Source organism: Trachurus japonicus, chromosome 9 (genome assembly GCF_045865225.1).
Source record: "Trachurus japonicus isolate A0001 chromosome 9, Traja_1.0".
In the NCBI taxonomy this organism is placed as follows: domain Eukaryota; kingdom Metazoa; phylum Chordata; class Actinopteri; order Carangiformes; family Carangidae; genus Trachurus; species Trachurus japonicus.
Genome location: NC_140915.1, coordinates 2,785,475 through 2,809,569, shown reverse-complemented (window position 1 = coordinate 2,809,569; position 24,095 = coordinate 2,785,475). Strand labels below are relative to the sequence as shown.

General features: G+C 48.6%; 4 protein-coding genes, 1 long non-coding RNA gene, 1 other non-coding gene and 1 pseudogene across 6 annotated transcripts in view; 6 read left to right on the top strand and 1 right to left on the bottom strand.

The window, feature by feature from the left end:
* LOC146980516 (uncharacterized) overlaps positions 1-24,095 on the top strand; it is a 528,771-nt gene that overhangs the window by 280,650 nt on the left and 224,026 nt on the right. The window lies entirely within an intron of this gene.
* LOC146980616 (uncharacterized) lies at positions 6,153-6,957 on the top strand. The gene is made up of 3 exons (XR_015036542.1): positions 6,153-6,284; positions 6,373-6,444; positions 6,893-6,957. It is a non-coding gene; the product is annotated as an uncharacterized LOC146980616 (long non-coding RNA).
* Positions 7,317-10,266, top strand: LOC146980615 (uncharacterized). Its single transcript, XM_085787911.1, has 7 exons — positions 7,317-7,408; positions 7,578-7,769; positions 7,907-8,234; positions 8,576-8,800; positions 8,928-9,471; positions 9,588-9,914; positions 9,947-10,266. The coding sequence occupies exons 1-7, from the start codon at positions 7,317-7,319 to the stop codon at positions 10,264-10,266; spliced, it is 2,028 nt and encodes a 675-aa protein (XP_085644037.1).
* Positions 10,340-12,309, top strand: LOC146980614 (uncharacterized). The gene is made up of 5 exons (XM_085787910.1): positions 10,340-10,580; positions 10,974-11,222; positions 11,314-11,591; positions 11,652-11,995; positions 12,094-12,309. The coding sequence occupies exons 1-5, from the start codon at positions 10,549-10,551 to the stop codon at positions 12,307-12,309; spliced, it is 1,119 nt and encodes a 372-aa protein (XP_085644036.1). The 5' UTR covers positions 10,340-10,548.
* On the top strand, positions 14,900-16,076 carry LOC146980613 (uncharacterized). The gene is made up of 4 exons (XM_085787909.1): positions 14,900-14,948; positions 15,055-15,159; positions 15,262-15,366; positions 15,469-16,076. Exons 1-4 carry the CDS (start codon positions 14,900-14,902, stop codon positions 16,074-16,076), a joined length of 867 nt encoding a protein of 288 aa, XP_085644035.1.
* Positions 17,202-17,297, bottom strand: LOC146980612 (U6 spliceosomal RNA; annotated as a pseudogene).
* Positions 18,833-18,938, top strand: LOC146980611 (U6 spliceosomal RNA). Its single transcript, XR_015036722.1, has one exon. It is a non-coding gene; the product is annotated as a U6 spliceosomal RNA (small nuclear RNA).

The window sequence follows — 24,095 nt, the reverse complement described above, 5'->3', positions numbered from 1 at the left end:
AAGACATGAGGACATGAGGACATGAAGACATGAGGACATGAGGACATGAAGACATGAGGACATGAAGACATGAAAACATGAGGACATGAGGACATGAAGACATGAAGACATGAAGACATGAAGACATGAAAACATGAGGACATGAAGACATGAGGACATGAGGACATGAGGACATGAGGACATGAGAACATGAAGACATGAGAACATGAGAACATGAGGAGATGAAGACATGAGGACATGAAGACATGAGGACATGAGGACATGAAGACATGAGGACATGAGGACATGAAGACATGAGGACATGAAGACATGAAAACATGAGGACATGAGGACATGAAGACATGAAGACATGAAGACATGAAAACATGAGGACATGAAGACATGAGAACATGAGGACATGAAGACATGAGGACATGAGGACATGAAGACATGAGGACATGAAGACATGAGGACATGAAGACATGAAGACATGAAGACATGAGGACATGAGGACATGAGGACATGAGGACATGAAGACATGAGGACATGAGGACATGAAGACATGAGGACATGAAGACATGAAGACATGAGGACATGAAGACATGAGAACATGAGAACATGAGGAGATGAAGACATGAGAACATGAGGACATGAAGACATGAGAACATGAGAACATGAGGAGATGAAGACATGAGAACATGAGGACATGAAGACATGAGAACATGAGGAGATGAAGACATGAGGACATGAGGAGATGAAGACATGAGAACATGAGGAGATGAAGACATGAGAACATGAGGAGATGAAGACATGAGGAGATGAAGACATGAGAACATGAGAACATGAGGAGATGAAGACATGAGAACATGAGGACATGAAGACATGAGAACATGAGGAGATGAAGACATGAGGACATGAGGAGATGAAGACATGAGAACATGAGGAGATGAAGACATGAGAACATGAGGACATGAGGAGATGAAGACATGAGGACATGAAGACATGAGAACATGAGGAGATGAAGACATGAGGACATGAGGAGATGAAGACATGAGGAGATGAAGACATGAAGACATGAGGACATGAGGAGATGAAGACATGAGGAGATGAGGACATGAGGACATGAAGACATGAGGACATGAAGACATGAAAACATGAGGACATGAGGACATGAAGACATGAAGACATGAGGACATGAGGAGATGAAGACATGAGGAGATGAGGACATGAGGACATGAAGACATGAGGAGATGAAGACATGAAGACATGAGGACATGAGGACATGAAGACATGAGGACATGAAGACATGAAAACATGAGGACATGAGGACATGAAGACATGAAGACATGAGGACATGAGGACATGAGGACATGAGGACATGAGGACATGAAGACATGAGGACATGAGGACATGAAGACATGAGGACATGAAGACATGAAGACATGAGGACATGAAGACATGAGAACATGAGAACATGAGGAGATGAAGACATGAGAACATGAGGACATGAAGACATGAGAACATGAGGAGATGAAGACATGAGAACATGAGAACATGAGGAGATGAAGACATGAGAACATGAGGACATGAAGACATGAGAACATGAGGACATGAAGACATGAGAACATGAGGAGATGAAGACATGAGAACATGAGAACATGAGGAGATGAAGACATGAGAACATGAGGAGATGAAGACATGAGAACATGAGGAGATGAAGACATGAGGAGATGAAGACATGAGAACATGAGGAGATGAAGACATGAGGACATGAGGAGATGAAGACATGAGAACATGAGGACATGAGGAGATGAAGACATGAAGACATGAGGAGATGAGGACATGAGGAGATGAAGACATGAGGACATGAAGACATGAGAACATGAGGAGATGAAGACATGAGGACATGAGGAGATGAAGACATGAGGAGATGAAGACATGAAGACATGAGGACATGAGGAGATGAAGACATGAGGAGATGAGGACATGAGGACATGAGGAGATGAAGACATGAAGACATGAGGACATGAGGAGATGAAGACATGAGGACATGAGGAGATGAGGAGATGAAGACATGAAGACATGAAGACATGAGGAGATGAAGACATGAAGACATGAGGACATGAGGAGATGAAGAGATGAAGACATGAAGACATGAAGACATGAGGACATGAAGACATGAAGACATGAGGACATGAGGAGATGAGGAGATGAAGACATGAGGAGATGAAGACATGAAGACATGAGGACATGAGGAGATGAAGACATGAGGACATGAGGAGATGAAGACATGAGGACATGAGGACATGAGGAGATGAAGACATGAGAACATGAGGAGATGAAGACATGAGGACATGAAGACATGAGATGAAGACATGAAGACATGAAGACATGAGATGAAGACATGAGGAGATGAAGACATGAGAACATGAGGAGATGAAAACATGAGAACATGAGAACATGAGGACATGAGATGAAGACATGAAGACATGAGAACATGAGGAGATGAGGAGATGAAGACATGAAGACATGAGGAGATGAAGACATGAGAACATGAGGAGATGAGGAGATGAAGACATGAGGACATGAGGAGATGAAGACATGAAGACATGAGGAGATGAAGACATGAGGACATGAAGACATGAGATGAAGACATGAAGACATGAAGACATGAGGAGATGAAGACATGAGAACATGAGGAGATGAAGACATGAGGACATGAGGAGATGAAGACATGAGGACATGAGGACATGAGATGAAGACATGAGGAGATGAAGACATGAGGAGATGAGGAGATGAAGACATGAGAACATGAGGAGATGAAGACATGAAGACATGAGGAGATGAGGAGATGAAGACATGAAGACATGAAGACATGAAGACATGAGGACATGAAGACATGAAGACATGAGGACATGAGGAGATGAGGAGATGAAGACATGATGACATGAGGACATGAAGACATGAAGACATGAGGACATGAAGACAGGAGGAGATGAAAGGGCGGCATGTGATCGCCATGGTGACGTCACCTACGCGACTTGTAGTCTCTATGGTTACAGATTCTTCTGAATTTTATTCTACAATAGTTTTACAACAAACTGCTGATTTCTCAGGATGAAACGTGATGTTTTAAACAGGTAGAGGACAGATTTTTTTCTCATGGCGCAATTCAATCAGATCACGAAATAAAACTTTCAGTCCCGTTCATTTGAATGGCGAGTTTTTCAGAGTTGAGTTCCCATGGTGACCGTTACTTCCTGCTTCCGCTTAGGCTCTCTATAACAAGATTGAGGCGAATAAACAAAAATGAGGAACGCTTCACAAATTCGTTAAGTGTTCCTCATTTTTGTTTATTTTATGAGGAACGCTTCAAGAATTTGCGTTCCTCATCCTGAGGATGACACGCAAATTTGTGTAGCGTTCCTCTTTTTTGTTTATTTGCGTGAGTTTTATTGTTAATGTACAGTTACCGTAAATACAGTTTAAAAAAAATTTTTTTTTTTTTTGAATATGTTATTTTTTTGCCTCTAACTCTACACAACTGGATGCAAATACCTCAGGGTGAAGCCCCACATCAACGGATGGTTCGTAATTTGATGATACTTCAAATATATATATATATACATATATATTTTTTTTAAACTGTACATAAACAATACAACTCACGCAGATAAACGAAAATGAGGAACGCTTCACGAATTTGCGTGTCATCCTCAGGATGAGGAATGCTTTACGAATTTCAAATTCGTGAAGCGTTTCTCATAAAATAAACAAAAATGAGGAACACTTCACGTGAAGCGTTCCTCATTTTTGTGTATTTGCCTCAATTTTGTTGCTATGTACAGTTTGAGACTCCATCAGAGCAGCTCTGGCTGCTGCCTCCCTCCCAGCCCACTGCGCCCCCTGTGGCGGAGCTCCGCTACTGCAGCCCAACGCAGAAGTTTGGTCGAAATCGGGCCAGAGCCGATTTTCAAAGATTTTTGACGTTTTTTTTTTTTTTTTAAACTGTACATAACTGTAAATTAACAATAAAACTATCGCAAATAAACGAAAATGAGGAACGCTTCACGAATTTGCGTGTCATCCTTGCGCCTCGGGGACAGCCATCTTCTCCCCCTGCAGACAGATGGGGTGTGCTCCCATTGGTCGACACCACACGCCTCTATTGGCTACTACACATGCGCAGCTCCACATACACAATGCATGGGGGGACAAATGAGAAGCTCTCTCATTGGCCCAAACACATGTACCGCGGCTCCGCCCCCCTGCACTGACAGACCCAGGTAGACGAAGAGTGATAGCCGCCATCACTCCCAGCTTCACCCCCTACGGAGAGTGACGAGATACGGAGCGAGCGAGCGAGAGAGCTAGCGAACGAACGAACGAACGAACGAACGAAGTAAGTACTTTAAAAAATATATTTATATATATGTATTTCAAGTGTTTTTCTCCGGTTAACGAGCCGGTTAACGAGCCACCGTAACAGCGGTCGTGTGGCCGCTTGTTAGCCGGGCGATACGGCTCCGTATGCGGCTGCCCGGCGGCTGGCTGCCCGCCGGCCGGCCGGTCAGGTCTAAATTCACGGTCATAGTCAAAAAATATCTGAATCATGTGTGTTGGAATAATATGCAGATTGTGCTTTTTATCATGTTCAACACTTCGGCGACAGTTTTGACAAAGTTAAGTTATGTTTTAGCTAGTTAACCGACCGTTATCATATTTTCCCTCCTCAATTAATTTATTCCCTCCATTACTTTTTCTTTTTTCCCTCCGTTTCAACCCAGCGCATTGCACAGTATATCGTGAGCTTTGAATTATACGTTTTTATCGGTATTTTATTTTATTATCTGCCTTATTCCAGTAATGTCGACGTTACTGCATGTTAGGTAACGTAACGTTATGTCACTGTGTTGCTCACTCGTCTGGTTTCTTCTGGTTTTCAAATCTCATCTAAGGTCAGTGTGGAGATATAACGTTAACCTTATGCCCATGATATATTATTATTATTATATATATTATATCTGGCTGGATTTGATCATTTTAACGTTGCTTCTGTAGTGATGCGTTCATGTTTCATATTCATATTTCTGTACAGTAAAATATTATAGCTGGTTGACACTCACATGTGAACGACTTAGTGTCCCAGCAGTAGCTATGTGTTCATGAGAGGCTGATTAAAGACAGGCTGTAATCAGTGGGGTTAAATAAGTCAGCAGCGACATATTTATGATAAACATCTGTCATAGCAATGAGATTTGTCATTTGTCAACCCTTTCTGTGCTATTTGTGTCTGTAAAAATAGGTACAACAACAATACTATACACTAAAACCTATGAACTAATAAACCCATGCATCATGTACTGTATATCTGCATCATATATTGGTCACCTCATCTCATGTTGTTTTTATGCTCTCACTCTTTTTCAGAATGGATTACCGTCCTGTTTTCAGGGTCCAGCCCACCACCTCGGAGCTTACCCTCCAGCCTTCACCTGAGGCAGCCAGGCTGGCCCAGGCCTACCGGCAGACGTCAGCCTCGGCAGGCCCGGTGAAGAAGCCCGAGGTGGTGGCGGCCGAGGCCAGGGCCAGAGTGGTGGAGGCAGGCGGGGACCCCCGGTGCCCCAATCTGGTGCTCTGTGAGAGCGAGCTCCAGTTTGGCCAGTACCGGGGGCAGACTTTCAGGTGGCTCCTGGCCAACGACGTGGGCTATGCAGCTGCCGTCGTGGCCTCCCACCTGAAAGAGAGGGAGGGCGGTGACAAGTCACAGTCGCCCCTCGCCGTACAGAAGGACGCCCTCACCACCTATGTCCGCCTGTTCCCCGAGGTGAGAATTTCATTGTAGCTGTTTCTAACTGTCCAGCTGCCGGGCGGCTTGAGTTTCCCTCCTGGGGGGGTGGGTAAAGTATTGTTGTATTTCTACTCTACAGGTGGTGGCGGTGGTTCAGCGGACCCGGATGCGTGAGGGGTCTCTGTCGGTGAGGGGCATGGACAGTCAGCTGGTGGGGTTCGGGGTTCACGCCAACCGAACCTACCAGTCCCTCTACGAGGCTGCCAGCAAGGAGAGTCGAACGTGAGTATCCCAGTGTGTGTGTGTGTGTGTGTGTGTGTTGATCAGTCCGCTGACTCTGTCCTGTTGCCCCCGTGTGTCTCTAGCTATGTGGAGTGGATGAGGGGCCGCATCACCAAGCCTGGGTCCAAGTTCCACAGCCTGCAGGCGTATGTGCTGGGCCGGGACCGAGAGGCCAGAGGTGGTGCTGCCCTCCCCCCGGCCCAGCCTGGAGCACCTCCGTCTGCAGGCTCTGGTAAGGTCACACCACGAAGCCAGGAAGTCACTTCAGGATTGACAGACATATTTGCATCTAATTATTTCACACACACATACACACACAGGTGCTGGAGCAGCGGGCCCAGAGCTGACGGATGCAGAGCTCCTCACTGCAGCCATGGAGGTCGACTCTCAGCGTGAGCGTGCACACACACACACACACACACAGACACACACACACACACACACACGCCTCGATTGCCTCCGTATTATCCTCGTCTGAAGCGTTCCTCATAAAATAAACAAAAATGAGGAACACTTCACGAATTTAAAATAAACAAAAATGAGGAACACTTCACGAATTTAAAATAAACAAAAATGAGGAACACTTCACGAATTTGTGAAGCGTTCCTCATTTTTGTTTATTTGCCTCAATCTTGTTATAGAGAGCCTAAGCGGAAACAGGAAGTAACGGTCACCATGGGAACTCAACTCTGAAAAACTCGCCATTCAAATGAACGGGACTGAAAGTTTTATTTCGTGATCCGTTTGAATTGAGCCATGAGAAAAAAATCTGTCCTCTACCTGTTGTCAGAAAAGGAGAGATGTGTCAGTCAAAGCAACAAATGTGATTGTGTTTGACAGTGAGCAGCAGTAGCAGGGACGCCCCACCAGCAGCCCTCCCTCCTCCCCAGCCTGTCTCCCCCCAGATGGGATCCAGCCCAGCCGCAGCCCCTGGACCCTGTCCGGCCCCTGGAGCCGCCGCTGGAGCCCGTCCAGCCCCTGGAGCCCGTCCAGCCCCTGGAGCCCCCGCTGCAGCCCCTGGAGCCCGTCCAGCCCCTGGAGCCGCCCCTGGAGCCCCCGCTGCAGCCCCTGGAGCCCGTCCAGCCGCCGTCGCAGCCCCTGGAGCCGCCGCTGCAGCCCCTGGAGCCCTGGGACCCCTTGCTGCCGCCGTCGGCCCGCCTTTGTCCTCTGGCGCTGAGGTAAGAACCATACATACAACCTGTGTGAGGAAATGTTTGTCTGTGTGGAATTGCAACTGAATCTTTGTACTTATTGAGACGTTTTGATGGTTGCAGCTTCTGCCTCGCGGCTGGAGGCAGACGCTCCCGGAGGAGCAGCAAGGCTGGGTAGGCAAGGCTCTCTTCACCAGAGGCGCTGGTGGGAAGTCTGTTCTCACCAGTGAGCTCCGCCTCTGGTGGTTCCCCCCTGGAGAGCGACCCTTGTACACCCAGCCGCCCGAGTCACACCACGCCTTCTTCCAGAGCCGGTTTTGTCTTTGGATGCCCTACAAGATGTGGGCATACAGGCTTGTGTGTCCCTCTTGTAGGCACCGGCTGACCGGCTCTGGCCTCTACAAGACCGTCCGGAGGGTCTTGGACACGAGGGGATGGTACTTCATGGGCACGGAGTACCTCGAGTGCACCTCGTGTCAGAGGAAGTTGTCGGCGTGGTCGCACCACATCCTGGAACAGCTGGACCTGTCGCACCAGGAGCAATTTCCAGCTGTTCTCACGTACAGGTAAGCAGCACCGGCTTTACTGCGTGCGCATGCACACACAGACTCAAACACACACATGAGCTTTAATCTGTTAATCTGACTCACACTTCCTCTCATCCGCCTGCTGTCCTGCTCTTCTCTGTCGTCCTCTTCCTCAGGTTGTCGTGCGATAAAACTGTGATCGGGCAGATGAGGGAGCGCACTCTGGGGAACAGTGCCTCCCGCCTCCACACTACTCTGGTGGAGGATCACACCAGAGAGTGGATGTTGCGGTCGATGAGATACCTCTCCGTTCTTCGCAAGCTTCGGGTTCCGGGTGTGGCGGCGCCTCAGCGGGGGGTGGAACTCCCGCTGATGCCCCCGGTTCCCCGTCCGGCCTGGCTTTTGTCTGTCTACGTCAGGGACGCCTGCACGCGCCTGCAGGAGACAAAGGCCAGAGTCACATCCATCTTCGGGTCCATTCTGAAGATGGACTCGACCAAGAAGGTGAGCTGTGGTCTGTGTTTTTGCAGCTTGTGTGTGTGTGTGTGTGTGTGTGTTTTCCCTCCTCACTGCAGGTGCTGTGAGTGGCTCATCACATCCGGGCCCTGTGAGCTGAGGCTACTAATTTGGTTTGATGTGATTGAATAACTTATTTTGGACAGATGTCTGGTGTTTTCTCCCTTTTTTTTGTGACGCTCTGAGCCAGTTCTAACAGTCTTCTCTTGTCCTCTCTCTCTGTCTCTCTCTCTGTCTCTCTCTCTGTCTCTCTCTCTCTCTCTCTCTCTCTCTCTCTCTCTCTCTCTCTCTCTCTCTCTCTCTCTCTCTCTCTCTGTCCTCCTGTGCAGATGACGAAGAAGCTTGCAGGTAGCGCTGCCGGTACGGCTGCCTGGGTGACCAACGTCGGGAATGAGCACGGACAGGTGTTAATGTCCGTGCTCACTGACTCCGAGGGAGACGGACTGTTGCCCATGGCGGCCGGGTTAATGCAGCGCTACCGAGAAGCCGGAAAGGCCCCTCCTCAGGTCTTGTACGTGGACCGGGACTGCTGCGCCGCCCACGGGCAGAGCAAGGTAACTCTTATGACGAGCTCTGGTTGCTCAAGTGTAGATGTTTAAATATCAGTGTCAATGAGATTAATGCAATTGCACACTGTCTCTTATTAAACCAATAAACTAAACTAAACTGTGTTGTTTCCAGGTCTCTGCCATGTTCGTGGAGTGGCAGGAGCTGGTGGTGCGGCTGGATGTGTGGCACCTGATGCGACGCTTCGCTCGGGGTGTCACCACCGATGCCCACCAGCTCTACGGCCTCTTCATGGCGCGCCTGTCTCTCGCCATCTTTGAGTGGGACAAAGATGACGTGGCGCGCCTGATGGAGGCCAAGCAGTCCGAGGAGGGGAGGGACGCCCACGTCAAGCTGACGGGCAGGGAGATGGCTCGTCACTGCCGCCGTCGCACCAGAGGGGCCCAGGACACCGAGCGGCTCCTCCAGGAAGTCCTGGACCACTTCCGGGACGCGACGGACACGTTGGGCGTCCCGCTCATCGACCGCGACAGAATGGAGGTTATCTGGCAGACGCAGCGTCATCACCTGCCCTGTATCCAGGACTCCAGCGAGGTGGAGCTCTACACTAAGACGGGGGAGGTGACCAGGGGAGGCATCATTCTCCCCGTCTTCCGCTGCGCCAGGGGCTCCACCTCGCTGGAGTCATTCCACCTGCACCTGTGCCGCTTCATCCCAGGTGAGAATCACACCTTTTACTGATGTTGTTTTTTTCTGTGGTCATTTAGCAGCTCACAGTGCCTGAACTCCTCTCTCTCTCTCTCTCTCTCTCTCTCTCGTGTGTGTGCATCACAGGTACATCTGCGAATGCGCTCCATTTCCAGGTGTACCTGCTGGAGGGCCTGGTCAGGTGGAATGAAAACAGGGGCAGGTCTGCAGTGGAGGGTGCAGACAGATCGACGCTGCTCTGCCACAGTGCCCGCCTGCAGCACGGTTTCAACCAGCTTACCCAAGAGCTCATGGGTCTGACGCTGGTTGAGACATACACCAAGCCCAGCGAGTACACAGGTGAGCTGAGGGGGAGGAGCTGGGGGGCAGGTGCACCTGCAGGCGGGCAGGCCCAACTCTTCACATCCGTCTCTGTCTCTTTTGTTCAGGAGAACTCATCGGGGTGGAGTATCTGTACTCGCAGACGGGCCTCGTGCTGCAGGAAGATCCTGGGGATCCCGACGCTCCGGATGGGACGGACGAGGGCGAAGATGTGTGGGAGGAGGACCAGCTCGAGGCAGTGGACGAGGGATTTGGGGAGGGGGACCTGGCCTCCGACCAGGTGCTGCAAGAGCTGCTGTTCCCGCAGCAGCCTCAGCCCCCGCAGCAGCCCCAGCAGCCCCAGCAGCCCCAGCAGCCTCAGCCTCAGCCTCAGCCTCAGCCTCAGCCTCAGCCCAGCCAGGCCTCGTCGTCCCAGTCGGACCCCAGGGAGGAGCCGATGGAGGAGGAGGAGGAAGCCGTAAGTATTTTTTCAGTGCAAGTGTAGTGTCTGTGTGTGTGTGTGTGTGTGTGTGTGTGTTAGTTAACACTTTTGTCTCTCTCCCAGGATGTCATAGGACCAGACGGGTACGGAGGGTACCAGCACACCGTCCGTCTGGCCCAGGCCCTCGTGAAGCTGCGTCACCAGGCCTACGTGACGCAGCTTCAAGTGAGGGAGATAGCCGCCCTGTGGACAAAGCTGTCTGACAGGGACAAGGCGGCTGTCTCCTTCCCCCCGCGCCACCAGGGACGCCTGCTGCAGGGCCGCTTTAAGAACAGGCGGCCCCACATGGCAGCCATGGGGCAAGAGAGCGCGTCCCGGTGAGTGGAGCGTTGCTGCCTGGCCATGTCTCTCTCTCACTCACTAATTGATGTTACATGTCTCTGATTGAAGAGCACTGTGTGATTTCTTTTATGGTTTTATTCTGTAACACAAGCATAGACGGAACATCAGATGATTAACAACAACAACAACACTAACGGTTACAAACGCTACATTCTTACGCACTCTACGTCAACCACCGATATCCGTTCATTCCACACACACACACACTAGCACAGGCAGACATGAGAGGAAAACAATTACAAACTGGGAGGTGTGTGTATGTCGTGCTCATGTGTAGTTTATATGTGGCCATCTTCATAATGCCACATTGACAGCTAATGGACAGAGCCTCACTCACTCTCTCCCCCTCCCTCTCTCTCTGTGTGCAGTTTGTTTCTGGGTAAAGGCGCGGGGGCGGCACAGTCCCCAGACGCCACCAGGCTGATGGAAGCCATCTTCCTGGGGCTGTGCCGGATCCACAGCGAGGGCCGCAGCATCGCGGGGGTCCACCTGAGTCGCTGGTCGGCTGTCAGGAGGGACTACAGTCTCATCAGAGACAACATCTACAACTGCCGACACCTCCTGGCAGCCGCGCCCATCCAGCTCTTTGAGATCAACCAGCGGACCCTCCTGCAGTGGTAAGAGCCGTGTGTTTGACACCAACACTCTGACGGTCCCACGGACGAGCAGCGTGTCCACAGTCTGATATCTGTCATGTGTTTCCATCAGGCACACGAAGAGGAGCAAGGCACTGGCGACCTCCGAGGTGGCCGCAGCTCTGCCACCGGTCACGGCCGAGGTCACGGCGGTGGAGCCCCTCCAGCCAGCCCGGGCTCTGCAGCAGGGACCGGCGCAGCCCGCCAACCCCCTGCAGCACCACCTGCCGCCGGACGCCTCTGGCATGGCCGTGACCCGCCGCGGCCCCCTGGCCCCCGCCCTTCATCGGCTCCTCTCGTCCCCCGGTGCCACTGCAGCTTCCTCCTCCACATCCTCCTCGGCTCCAACGGGTGCAGCCGCTGCCTCCGCTGAACCCTCCCTTGCCTCCACCTCCACCACCAGCGCTCCAGCCCCCGCTGCCGCTGCCGCCGCCACCGCCGCCGCCGCCGCCGCCACTGCCGCTGCAGGTGCGCCTCCCACCACCGCCACAGGTGCGCCTCCCACCGCCACCACCAGCAGCTGGGAGGCGAGGCTGGAAGAGGAGCGGCAGCGGAGGAACGCAGGACTTGCTGCTCATTTCCAAAAGGTGAAGGAGAAAAGGACATTCTCCACCTTCAACTGCCGGCTCTGTGGCCAGCCGAAAACCAAACAATATGGTCACACCCGGCACGGAAATGAGCAGTACTGCGCCAAGGTTGGAGGCAAGTCAGCGGAGGAGTGGCTGCAGGAGAAGCAGGCAGCAGCTGCGTCAAAGGTACGTCTTCTTCTCTTTGTCCACAGTGCTGTGATGTGGTCTCCTTCCAGGGTTGAGCTCTTCTTTATGACGGCATTTTTCCTCCTTTTATTCCACAGCGGACCCAGCAGCGAGCCACTCTGCCGGCCCCCCCTCTGCTGCCATCCACCCAGCAGCACACCACCCTGCCGGCCCCCCCTCTGCTGCCAGCCACACAGCAGCACACCACCCTGCCGGCCCCGACCCAGGCCGTGACCCAGCAGCACCGTGGCAGCTTGCCCCCCCCTCCTTACCGGAGCATCAGACCAAAACAACCAAAACGCTCCGGTAAGTGAGTCCCTCCCTTTTCCACCACCACAAGTGGACACACTCCACCACTCCACCTCCGCCACGCCGATCACCAGCACAGGGGCAGGTGCACTGCCTCACACCATCACCACCTGCGCACCTTCCTCTCCATCACCACCTCCTCCTCCATCATCACCATCACCACCTCCTCTGATCACCACCACAACTCTCATCACCATCACCACCTCCTCCTCCTCTGATCACCACCACCTCTTCCATCACCATCACCTCTGATCACCACCACAATTCTCATCACCATCACCACCTCCTCCTCCTCTGATCACCACCACCTCTTCCATCACCATCACCTCTGATCACCACCACAATTCTCATCACCATCACCACCTCCTCCTCCTCTGATCACCACCACCTCTTCCATCATCACCACCTCTGATCACCACCACAACTCTCATCACCATCACCACCTCCTCCTCCTCTGATCACCACCACCTCTTCCATCACCATCACCTCTGATCACCACCACAATTCTCATCACCATCACCACCTCCTCCTCCTCTGATCACCACCACCTCTTCCATCACCATCACCTCTGATCACCACCACAATTCTCATCACCATCACCACCTCCTCCTCCTCTGATCACCACCACCTCTTCCATCATCACCACCTCTGATCACCACCACAACTCTCATCACCATCACCACCTCCTCCTCCTCTGATCACCACCACCTCTTCCATCATCACCACCTCTGATCACCACCACAACTCTCATCACCATCACCACCACCTCTCATCACCACCACCTCTGATCACCTCCTCCTCCTCTGATCAACATCACCTCTTCCATCACCACCACAACTCTCATCACCACCTCCTCCTCCTCCTCTGATCACCACCACAACAATCTCTTCAGAGATCATCTCCATCCCACATCCCACCACCACCAGATCTCATCCAGCATCAGAGGTGAACTCATCCAGCATCAGAGGTGATCTCATCCAGCATCAGAGGTGAACTCATCCAGCATCAGAGGTGATCTCATCCAGCATCAGAGGTGATGTCATCCAGCATCAGAGGTGATCTCATCCAGCATCAGAGGTGATGTCATCCAGCATCAGAGGTGAACTCATCCAGCATCAGAGGTGAACTCATCCAGCATCAGAGGTGATCTCATTCATCACAAGCTGACATTGCTGCTGACCGAAGCCTCCTTTTGTGTCGGGCCTGGGCCTTCTCCTTCTACTATCATCAGAGGTGATCCCTCCATCGATCATCACAATCTGTGTGTGTGTGTGTGTGTTGAACCACCACACCCTGGCCAGGAGATGAGTGACAGCTCCCACAACCTGACACTGACACTTCACATGTCATGTGACGCAGCCACCAAGACCCTCTGACAGATCACATGTCACTGCCAGGTGAGTGCTGAGAAAGCTTCATTTGGGAGGGAGGGGTGTACTCACTGTTGACGACACACTCATTACTGTTGATCACCCCTTTTAGAATATGAATAGACCAAGAGCATCCTGCCTGAGGAGGAGCCACCACTCAACAGCCCAGGACTGCTAACCCTGACAACAACCAACCCCACACCCACCCAGGATTCAATGCAGGTACGCTGATTAAGTAATAATAAGCACATGACAGTGTTATTCAGTTAAACAATACTTTAATATAAAAATAATTAAAAGACACAGTAAAACTGCAGTGTCCAAAATGTCAGAAGTCACTGACTGCTGCTCTTTTCTTGCAGCCACTGCTGGACAGCTCTTAGGACATGTGACCCACTCACCTGGGAAGACTGTCTGTCTGAGAGCTAAACACATGTGCTGCTGCTGGAGGTGAGTGTTTGTACAAACATCTGATGGGACTCTCAACTCTGATTGCTTTTCTTCTTCCTCCTTTTCACTGCTACTCATGCCTTCTTTCCTCTCTTTCTTTGCAGGATGTTGGCAAAAAGCAAAGACGGAGAAAAAGAATGAGGACGGTGAGTAAGACAATGTTGACGTTTCAGACCACTTTACAAGAAATCAGCTTGACACTGACATCTGTTTGATGGCCACTGATGACTACTGCTGGCTGTTTATTTTATTTTTCGTGTTATGTAGTACATGTATTAGTTGTTGAAGAGGGTTAGGTAGAAGGAAAAGGACATGTTTTGCCTCCCCAAACTTTAAATTTTACAAATCCTATCTCCCCCCTCATGCAAGTGACAGCTGACAGATCTGATCAGGCCAGGTCATGGGAGGGGCGACCTGCTCCTGATCCACCCCCCTACCCCCCACCCCCCTTCCTGTGTAAACTGGGTACAAGGACTTCAGAGACACCTTGCAACTTCAGAGACACAGAGGGGCTTCACAGGACATCAGAGCCCCTTTGGAGCTAACGACCCTACTCCTGTTCTCGGGAGAGCTGATTGGCCAAAGGCTCTTGGGGCGGTGACACCTACTCACCTCTAAAGTACCTGTGTAGCCCAGATGTTTCTCATAACCAGATTCTGCAAGCTGCTAACAGGTAACTACTTTTCTCTGCTTTGGAGGACTCAACACTTTGTGGCCTTTTCTTCTTTTTTTTTAAAATTTTTACTCATATCATTTTCCTCTGTTTGATTGCAGGATGGAGAGCACAACAAGGAGTGAGAAGTTGGCAGAGAAGGAGAAGCCTGGTAGGATTTTTCCATTATTTATTTCACACATTTACAGCACAACAAATAAATGTTTCTTTCTCAGTGACTACTTGTGCTCCAACACTGCCATTTCTGTCTCCTGCAGCAGAGGCACCTCAGAGCCTCTCCACCACGGCTTCCACACCGTCGACCTCCTCCTCCTCCTCCACGCCGTCCACCTCTGGAAAGAGGAAAGAGAAGAAAAAGCATGGTAAGAAGAAATCTTTAACCTACAACACCTTGAAGAGAAAAAGACACGTTTCTTTCTCTGTGACTACCTGTGCTCCAACACTGTCATTTCTGTCTCCTGCAGCAGAGGCACCTCAGAGCCTCTCCACCACGGCTTCCACACCGTCGACCTCCTCCTCCTCCTCCACGCCGTCCACCTCTGGAAAGAGGAAAGAGAAGAAAAAGCATGGTAAGAAGAAATCTTTAACCTACAACACCTTGAAGAGAAAAAGACACGTTTCTTTCTCTGTGACTACCTGTGCTCCAACACTGTCATTTCTGTCTCCTGCAGCAGAGGCACCTCACAACCCCTCCACCACGGCTTCCACACCGTCCACATCCAGGACTCCCACACGCTGCACCGTGTATCGACGGAGGTTGCGGGCGGAGAAGGACAGGGAGGTGCTGGCCCAGGGCAGTGGCCAGCAGTCACAACCTGGGGCTCCCTGCGATATATGTGGGGAGGCCAGGCACATTGACTCTGGCCACGCGTTCTACAAGGGCCAGTACTTCTGCAGCGTGGAAGACGGTCCGGACATGAGGTCGCCCCAGGAGTGGCTGATGGAGAAGCAGACCGCCGACGGCCCCGCTCCTGTGCCACGCACAACGATGTGGAGGAAGAGGATGAAGATGCAGGAGGAGGAGAAGAAGGGGCAGGAAAATCCAAAAAAAAGAAAACCCTCAAAACTGAGGATATGCCAGCGCTGTGGCCAACCAGACACGAAAGACTTTGGCCACAGCCAGTTCAACTTAAAAGGGAAAAGACATGTTTACTGTGCCCTCTACGAGTGCATCTCTGTTGACCTCTGGCTGGCACAGAGGAGGCAGGAGGACAGCCAGCAACAGGAGGAGGAGCAGGAGCAGCAGGGGGAGCACAGCCAGGAGCACAGCCAGGAGTAAAATTACTTCTATGCAGCAGTAGCTGCTGCTGCTGCTACTTAAGACTTTTTGTGTGTTTTTGCTGTGCTATTTATACCTTTTAAGAGTTTTTGTGTGTTTTTGCTGTGTTCTTTATACTGAAACTTATTTTCTAAATAAAAATCTTGTGGAAATTACTTCTATGCCTATGTCTTCTATGATTCTGCATCATTCATCACTCACTCAATAACTAACATTATTGTTACTGGACAAACTGATGAATCCAGGTGTGTCTGACCTCACAACGATGGTCAGACACACCTGGATTCATCAGTTTGTTCAATAATGGAAAACAGGAAATAAAGGAGCTGGCTAAAGTTCAGTGGAGCTGTGCATAGAGCCAATTGTGTCACAATTCATGTTTGTAGAGCGTTTATAACAGACACAATTAGCACAAAGTGTTAAGAGATTGTAGATATGTTTATTATATATATATATATAGGCTATATCTCCTGTTTATAGAGCCTATATATATATATATATATTATAAACATATCTCCTGTTTATAGAGCCTATATATATGTTATAAACATAGATAGATCATAAACACACATTTGACACACAAATGACAATAAAAGGAATTCAATTCGATTCAATTCATGTTTATTGAGCATTTTTACAGACACAAATAGCACAGAAAGGGTTGACAAATGACAAATCTCATTGCTATGACAGATGTATATCATAAATATGTCGCTGCTGACTGATCACATTGATATTATGGATCGAAGAAGCTTGATATTGTATAACCACATGTTGGATGACGGATCTCGTCCATAGAGTAGATCATAAACCTATACGACGAGAGGGAGGGAGGGAGGGAGGGAGGGATGACGGATCGCAGAGATAATAATATTGACAATATAGGCGATCGATCGCTAACGCCTTCTCCGCCGGCGGCCGCGTGGCTACTTTGCATATAAACACATGGACGAAATGGAAAGATACGTGGGTCCCGAGGCGTATCCTTCCATTTTTTTGGAGGGGGGTACGAAGCGGAGCCCAGAGGAGGCCGTGGAAGCCGCCGGCCAGGACTCGGCGGTCTCGCGGCGCGGGGAAAAGAGTGGGCGGCGGCCCGCGGGCGGCCGCGCGGCGGCCGCCGGCGGCCAAACCGAGAAGATTGCGCACCTTCCTTTGCGCAGGGGCCATGCTAATCTTCTCTGTATCGTTCCAATTTTAGTATATGTGTTACCGAAGTAACACGAAAGTCCTATAATCCTGCGTGGGTTTTATGTCCCCACGGAGCCGCGACCCCTCACTGACGGTTCTACAACATTTGGCCCCATTCTGACACATTGGTGTGTATGTGTGTGTGTGTGTATGTCCCCACTTTAACACACTGGTGTGTATGTGTTTGTGTCTTCCACCTGACGCCGCCACCAGCTGCAGACGTGGCCCGGTTCGACCGAACCAACCCACGTCGGGCTGAACGGAGCCGCCGCAAGGGCTGATGGGTAATATCAGCCGCAAGGCCTGATGGGTAATAAGTGTGAAGCGGGACTTGGCCCCTCCCCCTGCATCCCCCTCACAGAGGAACGTCCTCCCGGATGGTAAAGTCACATTAAATGCTTCGTTTTCAACAGGTTGTTTGTCTTTGCAGCTTTGTTGTAGTTGTTCACCAGTTCGAGTTCGGTGCCAGACGGGTTTGTGATTCACAGAGTCTAAAAGCTGCTCCTCGTCTTCCTCTTCCGGGTGTCGTGGAGCCGCAGTAGCGGCGTCTCTCCGCCAGGTGGCGCCGTCAGACCGCGGATCAGCCGCAGACCTGCTGCTGCTGCGTTCAGGGCAACTCGGAACTCTGAGCCTCACAGTTAAAAACTCACTCTGTCTTCACGCTACAAGGTTCATGTGGCCCAGTTCGGACTTTTCCCTCTTCCTCTTCCCTTTGTTTGTTTCGCCCCTCATTCAAGAGGCTTCTTCAGTTTAACCCAGAGGAGGGGGTCATGTTTGGTTTCGGGTGAAACCAAAGTCACATGACCACACCCCCGAAACTGGAGGGGGGTCATGTGAGTAGGAGTCACGTGCCTCCGGGTGTGTATGGGGTTTAAACTTCCTGGGGAGAGCTCCCAAGACTCCAGCCATCTGTCCTCCATGTCCAAAACTAGGACATTGGAGTCAGTCCTCATGTTTCCACATATATGACGGGGCCCTGAACGCAGCAGCAGCAGGTCTGCGGCTGATCCGCGGCCTGACGGCGCCACCTGGCGGAGAGACGCCGCTACTGCGGCTCCACGACACCCGGAAGAGGAAGACGAGGAGCAGCTTTTAGACTCTGAATCACAAACCCGTCTGGCACCGAACTCGAACTGGTGAACAACTACAACAAAGCTGCAGAGACAAACAACCTGTTGAAAACGAAGCATTTAATGTGACTTTACCATCCGGGAGGACGTTCCTCTGTGAGGGGGATGCAGGGGGAGGGGCCAAGTCCCGCTTCCGCAGTCACAGCCGCTTCACACTTATTACCCATCAGCCCTTGCGGCTGATAATACCCATCAGCCCTTGCGGCGGCTCCGTTCAGCCCGACATGGGTTGGTTCGGTCGAACCGGGCCACGTCTGCAGCTGGTGGCGGCGTCAGGTGGAAGACACAAACACATACACACCAGTGTGTTAAAGTGGGGACATACACACACACACATACACACCAATGTGTCAGAATGGGGCCAAATGTTGTAGAACCGTCAGTGAGGGGTCGCGGCTCCGTGGGGACATAAAAGCCACGCAGGATTATAGGACTTTCGTGTTACTTCGGTAACACATATACTAAAATTGGAACGATACAGAGAAGATTAGCATGGCCCCTGCGCAAGGATGACACGCAAATTCGTGAAGCGTTCCTCATTTTCGTTTATTTGCGATAGTTTTATTGTTAATTTACAGTTATGTACAGTTTAAAAAAAAAAAAAAAACGTCAAAAATCTTTGAAAATCGGCTCTGGCCCGATTTCGACCAAACTTCTGCGTTGGGCTGCAGTAGCGGAGCTCCGCCACAGGGGGCGCAGTGGGCTGGGAGGGAGGCAGCAGCCAGAGCTGCTCTGATGGAGTCTCAAACTGTACATAGCAACAAAATTGAGGCAAATACACAAAAATGAGGAACGCTTCACGTGAAGTGTTCCTCATTTTTGTTTATTTTATGAGAAACGCTTCACGAATTTGAAATTAGAGGCAAAAAGATAACATATTCAAAAAAAAAAAAAAAAAATTTTTTAACTGTATTTACGGTAACTGTACATTAACAATAAAACTCACGCAAATAAACAAAAAAGAGGAACGCTACACAAATTTGCGTGTCATCCTCAGGATGAGGAACGCTTCACGAATTTCAAATTCGTGAAGCGTTCCTCATAAAATAAACAAAAATGAGGAACACTTAACGAATTTGTGAAGCGTTCCTCATTTTTGTTTATTCGCCTCAATCTTGTTATAGAGAGCCTAAGCGGAAGCAGGAAGTAACGGTCACCATGGGAACTCAACTCTGAAAAACTCGCCATTCAAATGAACGGGACTGAAAGTTTTATTTCGTGATCCGTTTGAATTGAGCCATGAGAAAAAAATCTGTCCTCTACCTGTTTAAAACATCACGTTTCATCCTGAGAAATCAGCAGTTTGTTGTAAAACTATTGTAAAATAAAATTCAGAAGAATCTGTAACCATAGAGACTACAAGTCGCGTAGGTGACGTCACCATGGCGACCAAATGCCGCCCTTACATCTCCTCCTGTCTTCATGTCCTCATGTCTTCATGTCTTCATGTCCTCATGTCCTCATGTCTTCATCTCCTCATCTCCTCATGTCCTCATGTCTTCATCTCCTCATGTTCTCATGTCTTCATGTCTTCATGTCTTCATGTCTTCATCTCATCTCCTCATGTCTTCATGTCTTCATCTCCTCATCTCCTCATGTCCTCATGTCTTCATCTCCTCATCTCCTCATGTCCTCATGTCTTCATGTCTTCATCTCATGTCCTCATGTCCTCATGTCTTCATCTCCTCATGTTCTCATGTCTTCATGTCTTCATGTCTTCATGTCTTCATCTCATGTCCTCATGTCCTCATGTCTTCATCTCCTCATGTCCTCATGTCTTCATTTCCTCATGTCCTCATGTCTTCATGTCTTCATGTCTTCATCTCATGTCCTCATGTCCTCATGTCTTCATCTCCTCATGTCCTCATGTCTTCATGTCTTCATCTCCTCATGTCCTCACCTCCTCATGTCCTCATGTTCTCATGTCTTCATCTCCTCATGTCTTCATCTCCTCATGTCTTCATCTCCTCATGTCTTCATCTCCTCATGTCCTCATGTCTTCATCTCCTCATGTTCTCATGTCTTCATGTCTTCATGTCCTCATGTTCTCATGTCTTCATCTCCTCATCTCCTCATGTTCTCATGTCTTCATGTCCTCATGTTCTCATGTCTTCATCTCCTCATGTCCTCATGTCTTCATCTCCTCATGTCCTCATGTCTTCATCTCCTCATGTTCTCATGTCCTCATGTCTTCATCTCCTCATGTCCTCATCTCCTCATGTCCTCATCTCCTCATGTCCTCATGTCTTCATCTCCTCATCTCCTCATGTTCTCATGTCTTCATCTCCTCATGTTCTCATGTCTTCATGTCCTCATGTCTTCATCTCCTCATGTTCTCATGTCTTCATGTCTTCATGTTCTCATGTCCTCATGTCCTCATGTCTTCATCTCCTCATGTTCTCATGTCTTCATGTCCTCATGTTCTCATGTCTTCATGTCCTCATGTCTTCATCTCCTCATGTTCTCATGTCTTCATGTCTTCATGTTCTCATGTCCTCATCTCCTCATGTTCTCATGTCTTCATGTCCTCATGTCCTCATGTCTTCATGTCTTCATGTCCTCATGTCCTCATCTCCTCATGTTCTCATGTCTTCATGTCCTCATGTTCTCATGTCTTCATGTCCTCATGTCTTCATGTCTTCATGTTCTCATGTCTTCATGTCCTCATGTCTTCATGTCTTCATGTCCTCATGTCTTCATGTCTTCATGTCCTCATGTCCTCATCTCCTCATGTTCTCATGTCTTCATGTCCTCATGTTCTCATGTCTTCATGTCCTCATGTTCTCATGTCTTCATGTCTTCATGTCTTCATGTCCTCATGTCCTCATCTCCTCATGTTCTCATGTCTTCATGTCCTCATGTTCTCATGTCTTCATGTCCTCATGTTCTCATGTCTTCATGTTCTCATGTCCTCATGTCCTCATGTTCTCATGTCTTCATCTCCTCATCTCCTCATGTTTTCATGTCTTCATGTTCTCATGTCTTCATCTCCCCATGTCCTCATGTCCTCATGTCCTCATGTTTTCATGTCTTCATGTCCTCATGTTTTCATGTCTTCATCTCCTCATGTCTTCATGTCCTCATCTCCTCATGTCTTCATCTCCTCATGTCTTCATGTCCTCATCTCCTCATGTTCTCATGTCTTCATCTCCTCATGTCTTCATCTCCTCATGTCTTCATCTCCTCATGTCTTCACGTTAAGTGTTCCTCATTTTTGTTTATTTTATGAGAAACGCTTCACGAATTTGAAATTCGTAAAGCATTCCTCATCCTGAGGATGACACGCAAATTTGTGAAGCGTTCCGCATTTTCATTTATCTGCGTGAGTTGTATTGTTAATGTACAGTTATATACAGTTAAAAAAAAAAAAAAAAAAAATTTTTGAAGTATCATCAAATTACGAATATTTTTTTGTATACTTTGACTCATTCTTCCATCCGTTGATGTGGGGCTTCACCCTGAGGTATTAGCATCCAGTTGTGCAGAGTTGGAGGCAAAAAAATATAAAATTGGAACGATACAGAGAAGATCGTGCTGGTGCCTCATCATCCTGGGCACCGCCACAATCTTCTCTGTATTGTTCCAATGTCAGTAAATGTGTTTTCCCACAATAACATGTTGTGAAAATGTGAAAATGTTTTGCCTCTAACTCTACACAACTGGATGCAAATACCTCAGGGTGAAAACCCACATCAACGGATGGAAGAATGAGCTCAAAGTATACAAAAAAATGTTCGTAATTTGATGATACTTCAAAAAAAAATTAAAAATTAAAAAAACCGTGTATAACTGTACATTAACAATACAACTCACGCAAATAAACATGAATGAGGAACGCTTCACAAATTTGCGTGTCATCCTCAGGATGAGGAACGCTTCACGAATTTCAAATTCGTGAAGCGTTCCTCATTTTCGTTTATCTGCGTGAGTTGTATTGTTTATGTACAGTTTAAAAAATAAAAATAAAAAAAAAATATTTGAAGTATCATCAAATTACGAACCATCCGTTGATGTGGGGCTTCACCCTGAGGTATTTGCATCCAGTTGTGTAGAGTTAGAGGCAAAAAAATAACATATTCAAAAAAAAAAAACATTTTTTATTTGCGATAGTTTTATTGTTAATTTACAGTTATGTACAGTTTAAAAAAAAAAAAAAAACGTCAAAAATCTTTGAAAATCGGCTCTGGCCCGATTTCGACCAAACTTCTGCGTTGGGCTGCAGTAGCGGAGCTCCGCCACAGGGGGCGCAGTGGGCTGGGAGGGAGGCAGCAGCCAGAGCTGCTCTGATGGAGTCTCAAACTGTACATAGCAACAAAATTGAGGCAAATACACAAAAATGAGGAACGCTTCACGTGAAGTGTTCCTCATTTTTGTTTATTTTATGAGAAACGCTTCACGAATTTGAAATTCGTAAAGCATTCCTCATCCTGAGGATGACACGCAAATTCGTGAAGCGTTCCTCATTTTCGTTTATCTGCGTGAGTTGTATTGTTTATGTACAGTTTAAAAAAAAAATATATATATATATATATTTGAAGTATCATCAAATTACGAACCATCCGTTGATGTGGGGCTTCACCCTGAGGTATTTGCATCCAGTTGTGTAGAGTTAGAGGCAAAAAAATAACATATTCAAAAAAAAAAAAAAAAATTTTTTAAACTGTATTTACGGTAACTGTACATTAACAATAAAACTCACGCAAATAAACAAAAAAGAGGAACGCTACACAAATTTGCGTGTCATCCTCAGGATGAGGAACGCTTCACGAATTTCAAATTCGTGAAGCGTTCCTCATAAAATAAACAAAAATGAGGAACACTTAACGAATTTGTGAAGCGTTCCTCATTTTTGTTTATTCGCCTCAATCTTGTTATAGAGAGCCTAAGCGGAAGCAGGAAGTAACGGTCACCATGGGAACTCAACTCTGAAAAACTCGCCATTCAAATGAACGGGACTGAAAGTTTTATTTCGTGATCCGTTTGAATTGAGCCATGAGAAAAAAATCTGTCCTCTACCTGTTTAAAACATCACGTTTCATCCTGAGAAATCAGCAGTTTGTTGTAAAACTATTGTAGAATAAAATTCAGAAGAATCTGTAACCATAGAGACTACAAGTCGCGTAGGTGACGTCACCATGGCGACCAAATGCCGCCCTTTCATCTCCTCCTGTCTTCATGTCTTCATGTCCTCATGTCTTCATGTCTTCATGTCCTCATCTCCTCATGTCCTCATGTCTTCATGTCTTCATGTCTTCATCTCCTCATCTCCTCATGTCCTCATGTCTTCATGTCTTCATGTCCTCATGTCTTCATCTCCTCATGTCTTCATGTCTTCATGTCCTCATGTCTTCATGTCTTCATCTCCTCATGTCCTCATGTCTTCATGTCTTCATGTCTTCATGTCCTCATGTCTTCATCTCCTCATGTCCTCATGTCTTCATGTCTTCATGTCTTCATGTCTTCATCTCCTCATGTCTTCATGTCCTCATGTCTTCATGTCTTCATGTCCTCATGTCTTCATCTCCTCATGTCCTCATGTCTTCATGTCTTCATGTCCTCATGTCTTCATGTCTTCATGTCTTCATGTCTTCATGTCTTCATCTCCTCATGTCTTCATGTCTTCATGTCTTCATGTCCTCATGTCTTCATGTCTTCATCTCCTCATGTCTTCATCTCCTCATGTCTTCATGTCCTCATGTCT

Excerpts from the sequence above, each read along its gene's own strand:
- LOC146980615 (XM_085787911.1), top strand. The coding sequence starts at position 7,317 with ATGGTTGCAGCTTCTGCCTCGCGGCTGGAGGCAGACGCTCCCGGAGGA. Across the intron at positions 8,801-8,927 it reads CCGCCCACGGGCAGAGCAAG|GTCTCTGCCATGTTCGTGGA; the intron begins GTAACTCTTATG and ends TGTTGTTTCCAG. Across the intron at positions 9,915-9,946 it reads CTCATCGGGGTGGAGTATCT|ATCCTGGGGATCCCGACGCT; the intron begins GTACTCGCAGAC and ends TGCTGCAGGAAG.
- LOC146980614 (XM_085787910.1), top strand. The coding sequence starts at position 10,549 with ATGGCAGCCATGGGGCAAGAGAGCGCGTCCCG. Across the intron at positions 11,592-11,651 it reads ATCCTCCTCGGCTCCAACGG|CCCCCGCTGCCGCTGCCGCC; the intron begins GTGCAGCCGCTG and ends CCAGCGCTCCAG. Across the intron at positions 11,996-12,093 it reads AGGCAGCAGCTGCGTCAAAG|CGGACCCAGCAGCGAGCCAC; the intron begins GTACGTCTTCTT and ends TTTATTCCACAG.
- LOC146980613 (XM_085787909.1), top strand. The coding sequence starts at position 14,900 with ATGGAGAGCACAACAAGGAGTGAGAAGTTGGCAGAGAAGGAGAAGCCT. Across the intron at positions 14,949-15,054 it reads GGCAGAGAAGGAGAAGCCTG|CAGAGGCACCTCAGAGCCTC; the intron begins GTAGGATTTTTC and ends TGTCTCCTGCAG. Across the intron at positions 15,367-15,468 it reads GAAAGAGAAGAAAAAGCATG|CAGAGGCACCTCACAACCCC; the intron begins GTAAGAAGAAAT and ends TGTCTCCTGCAG.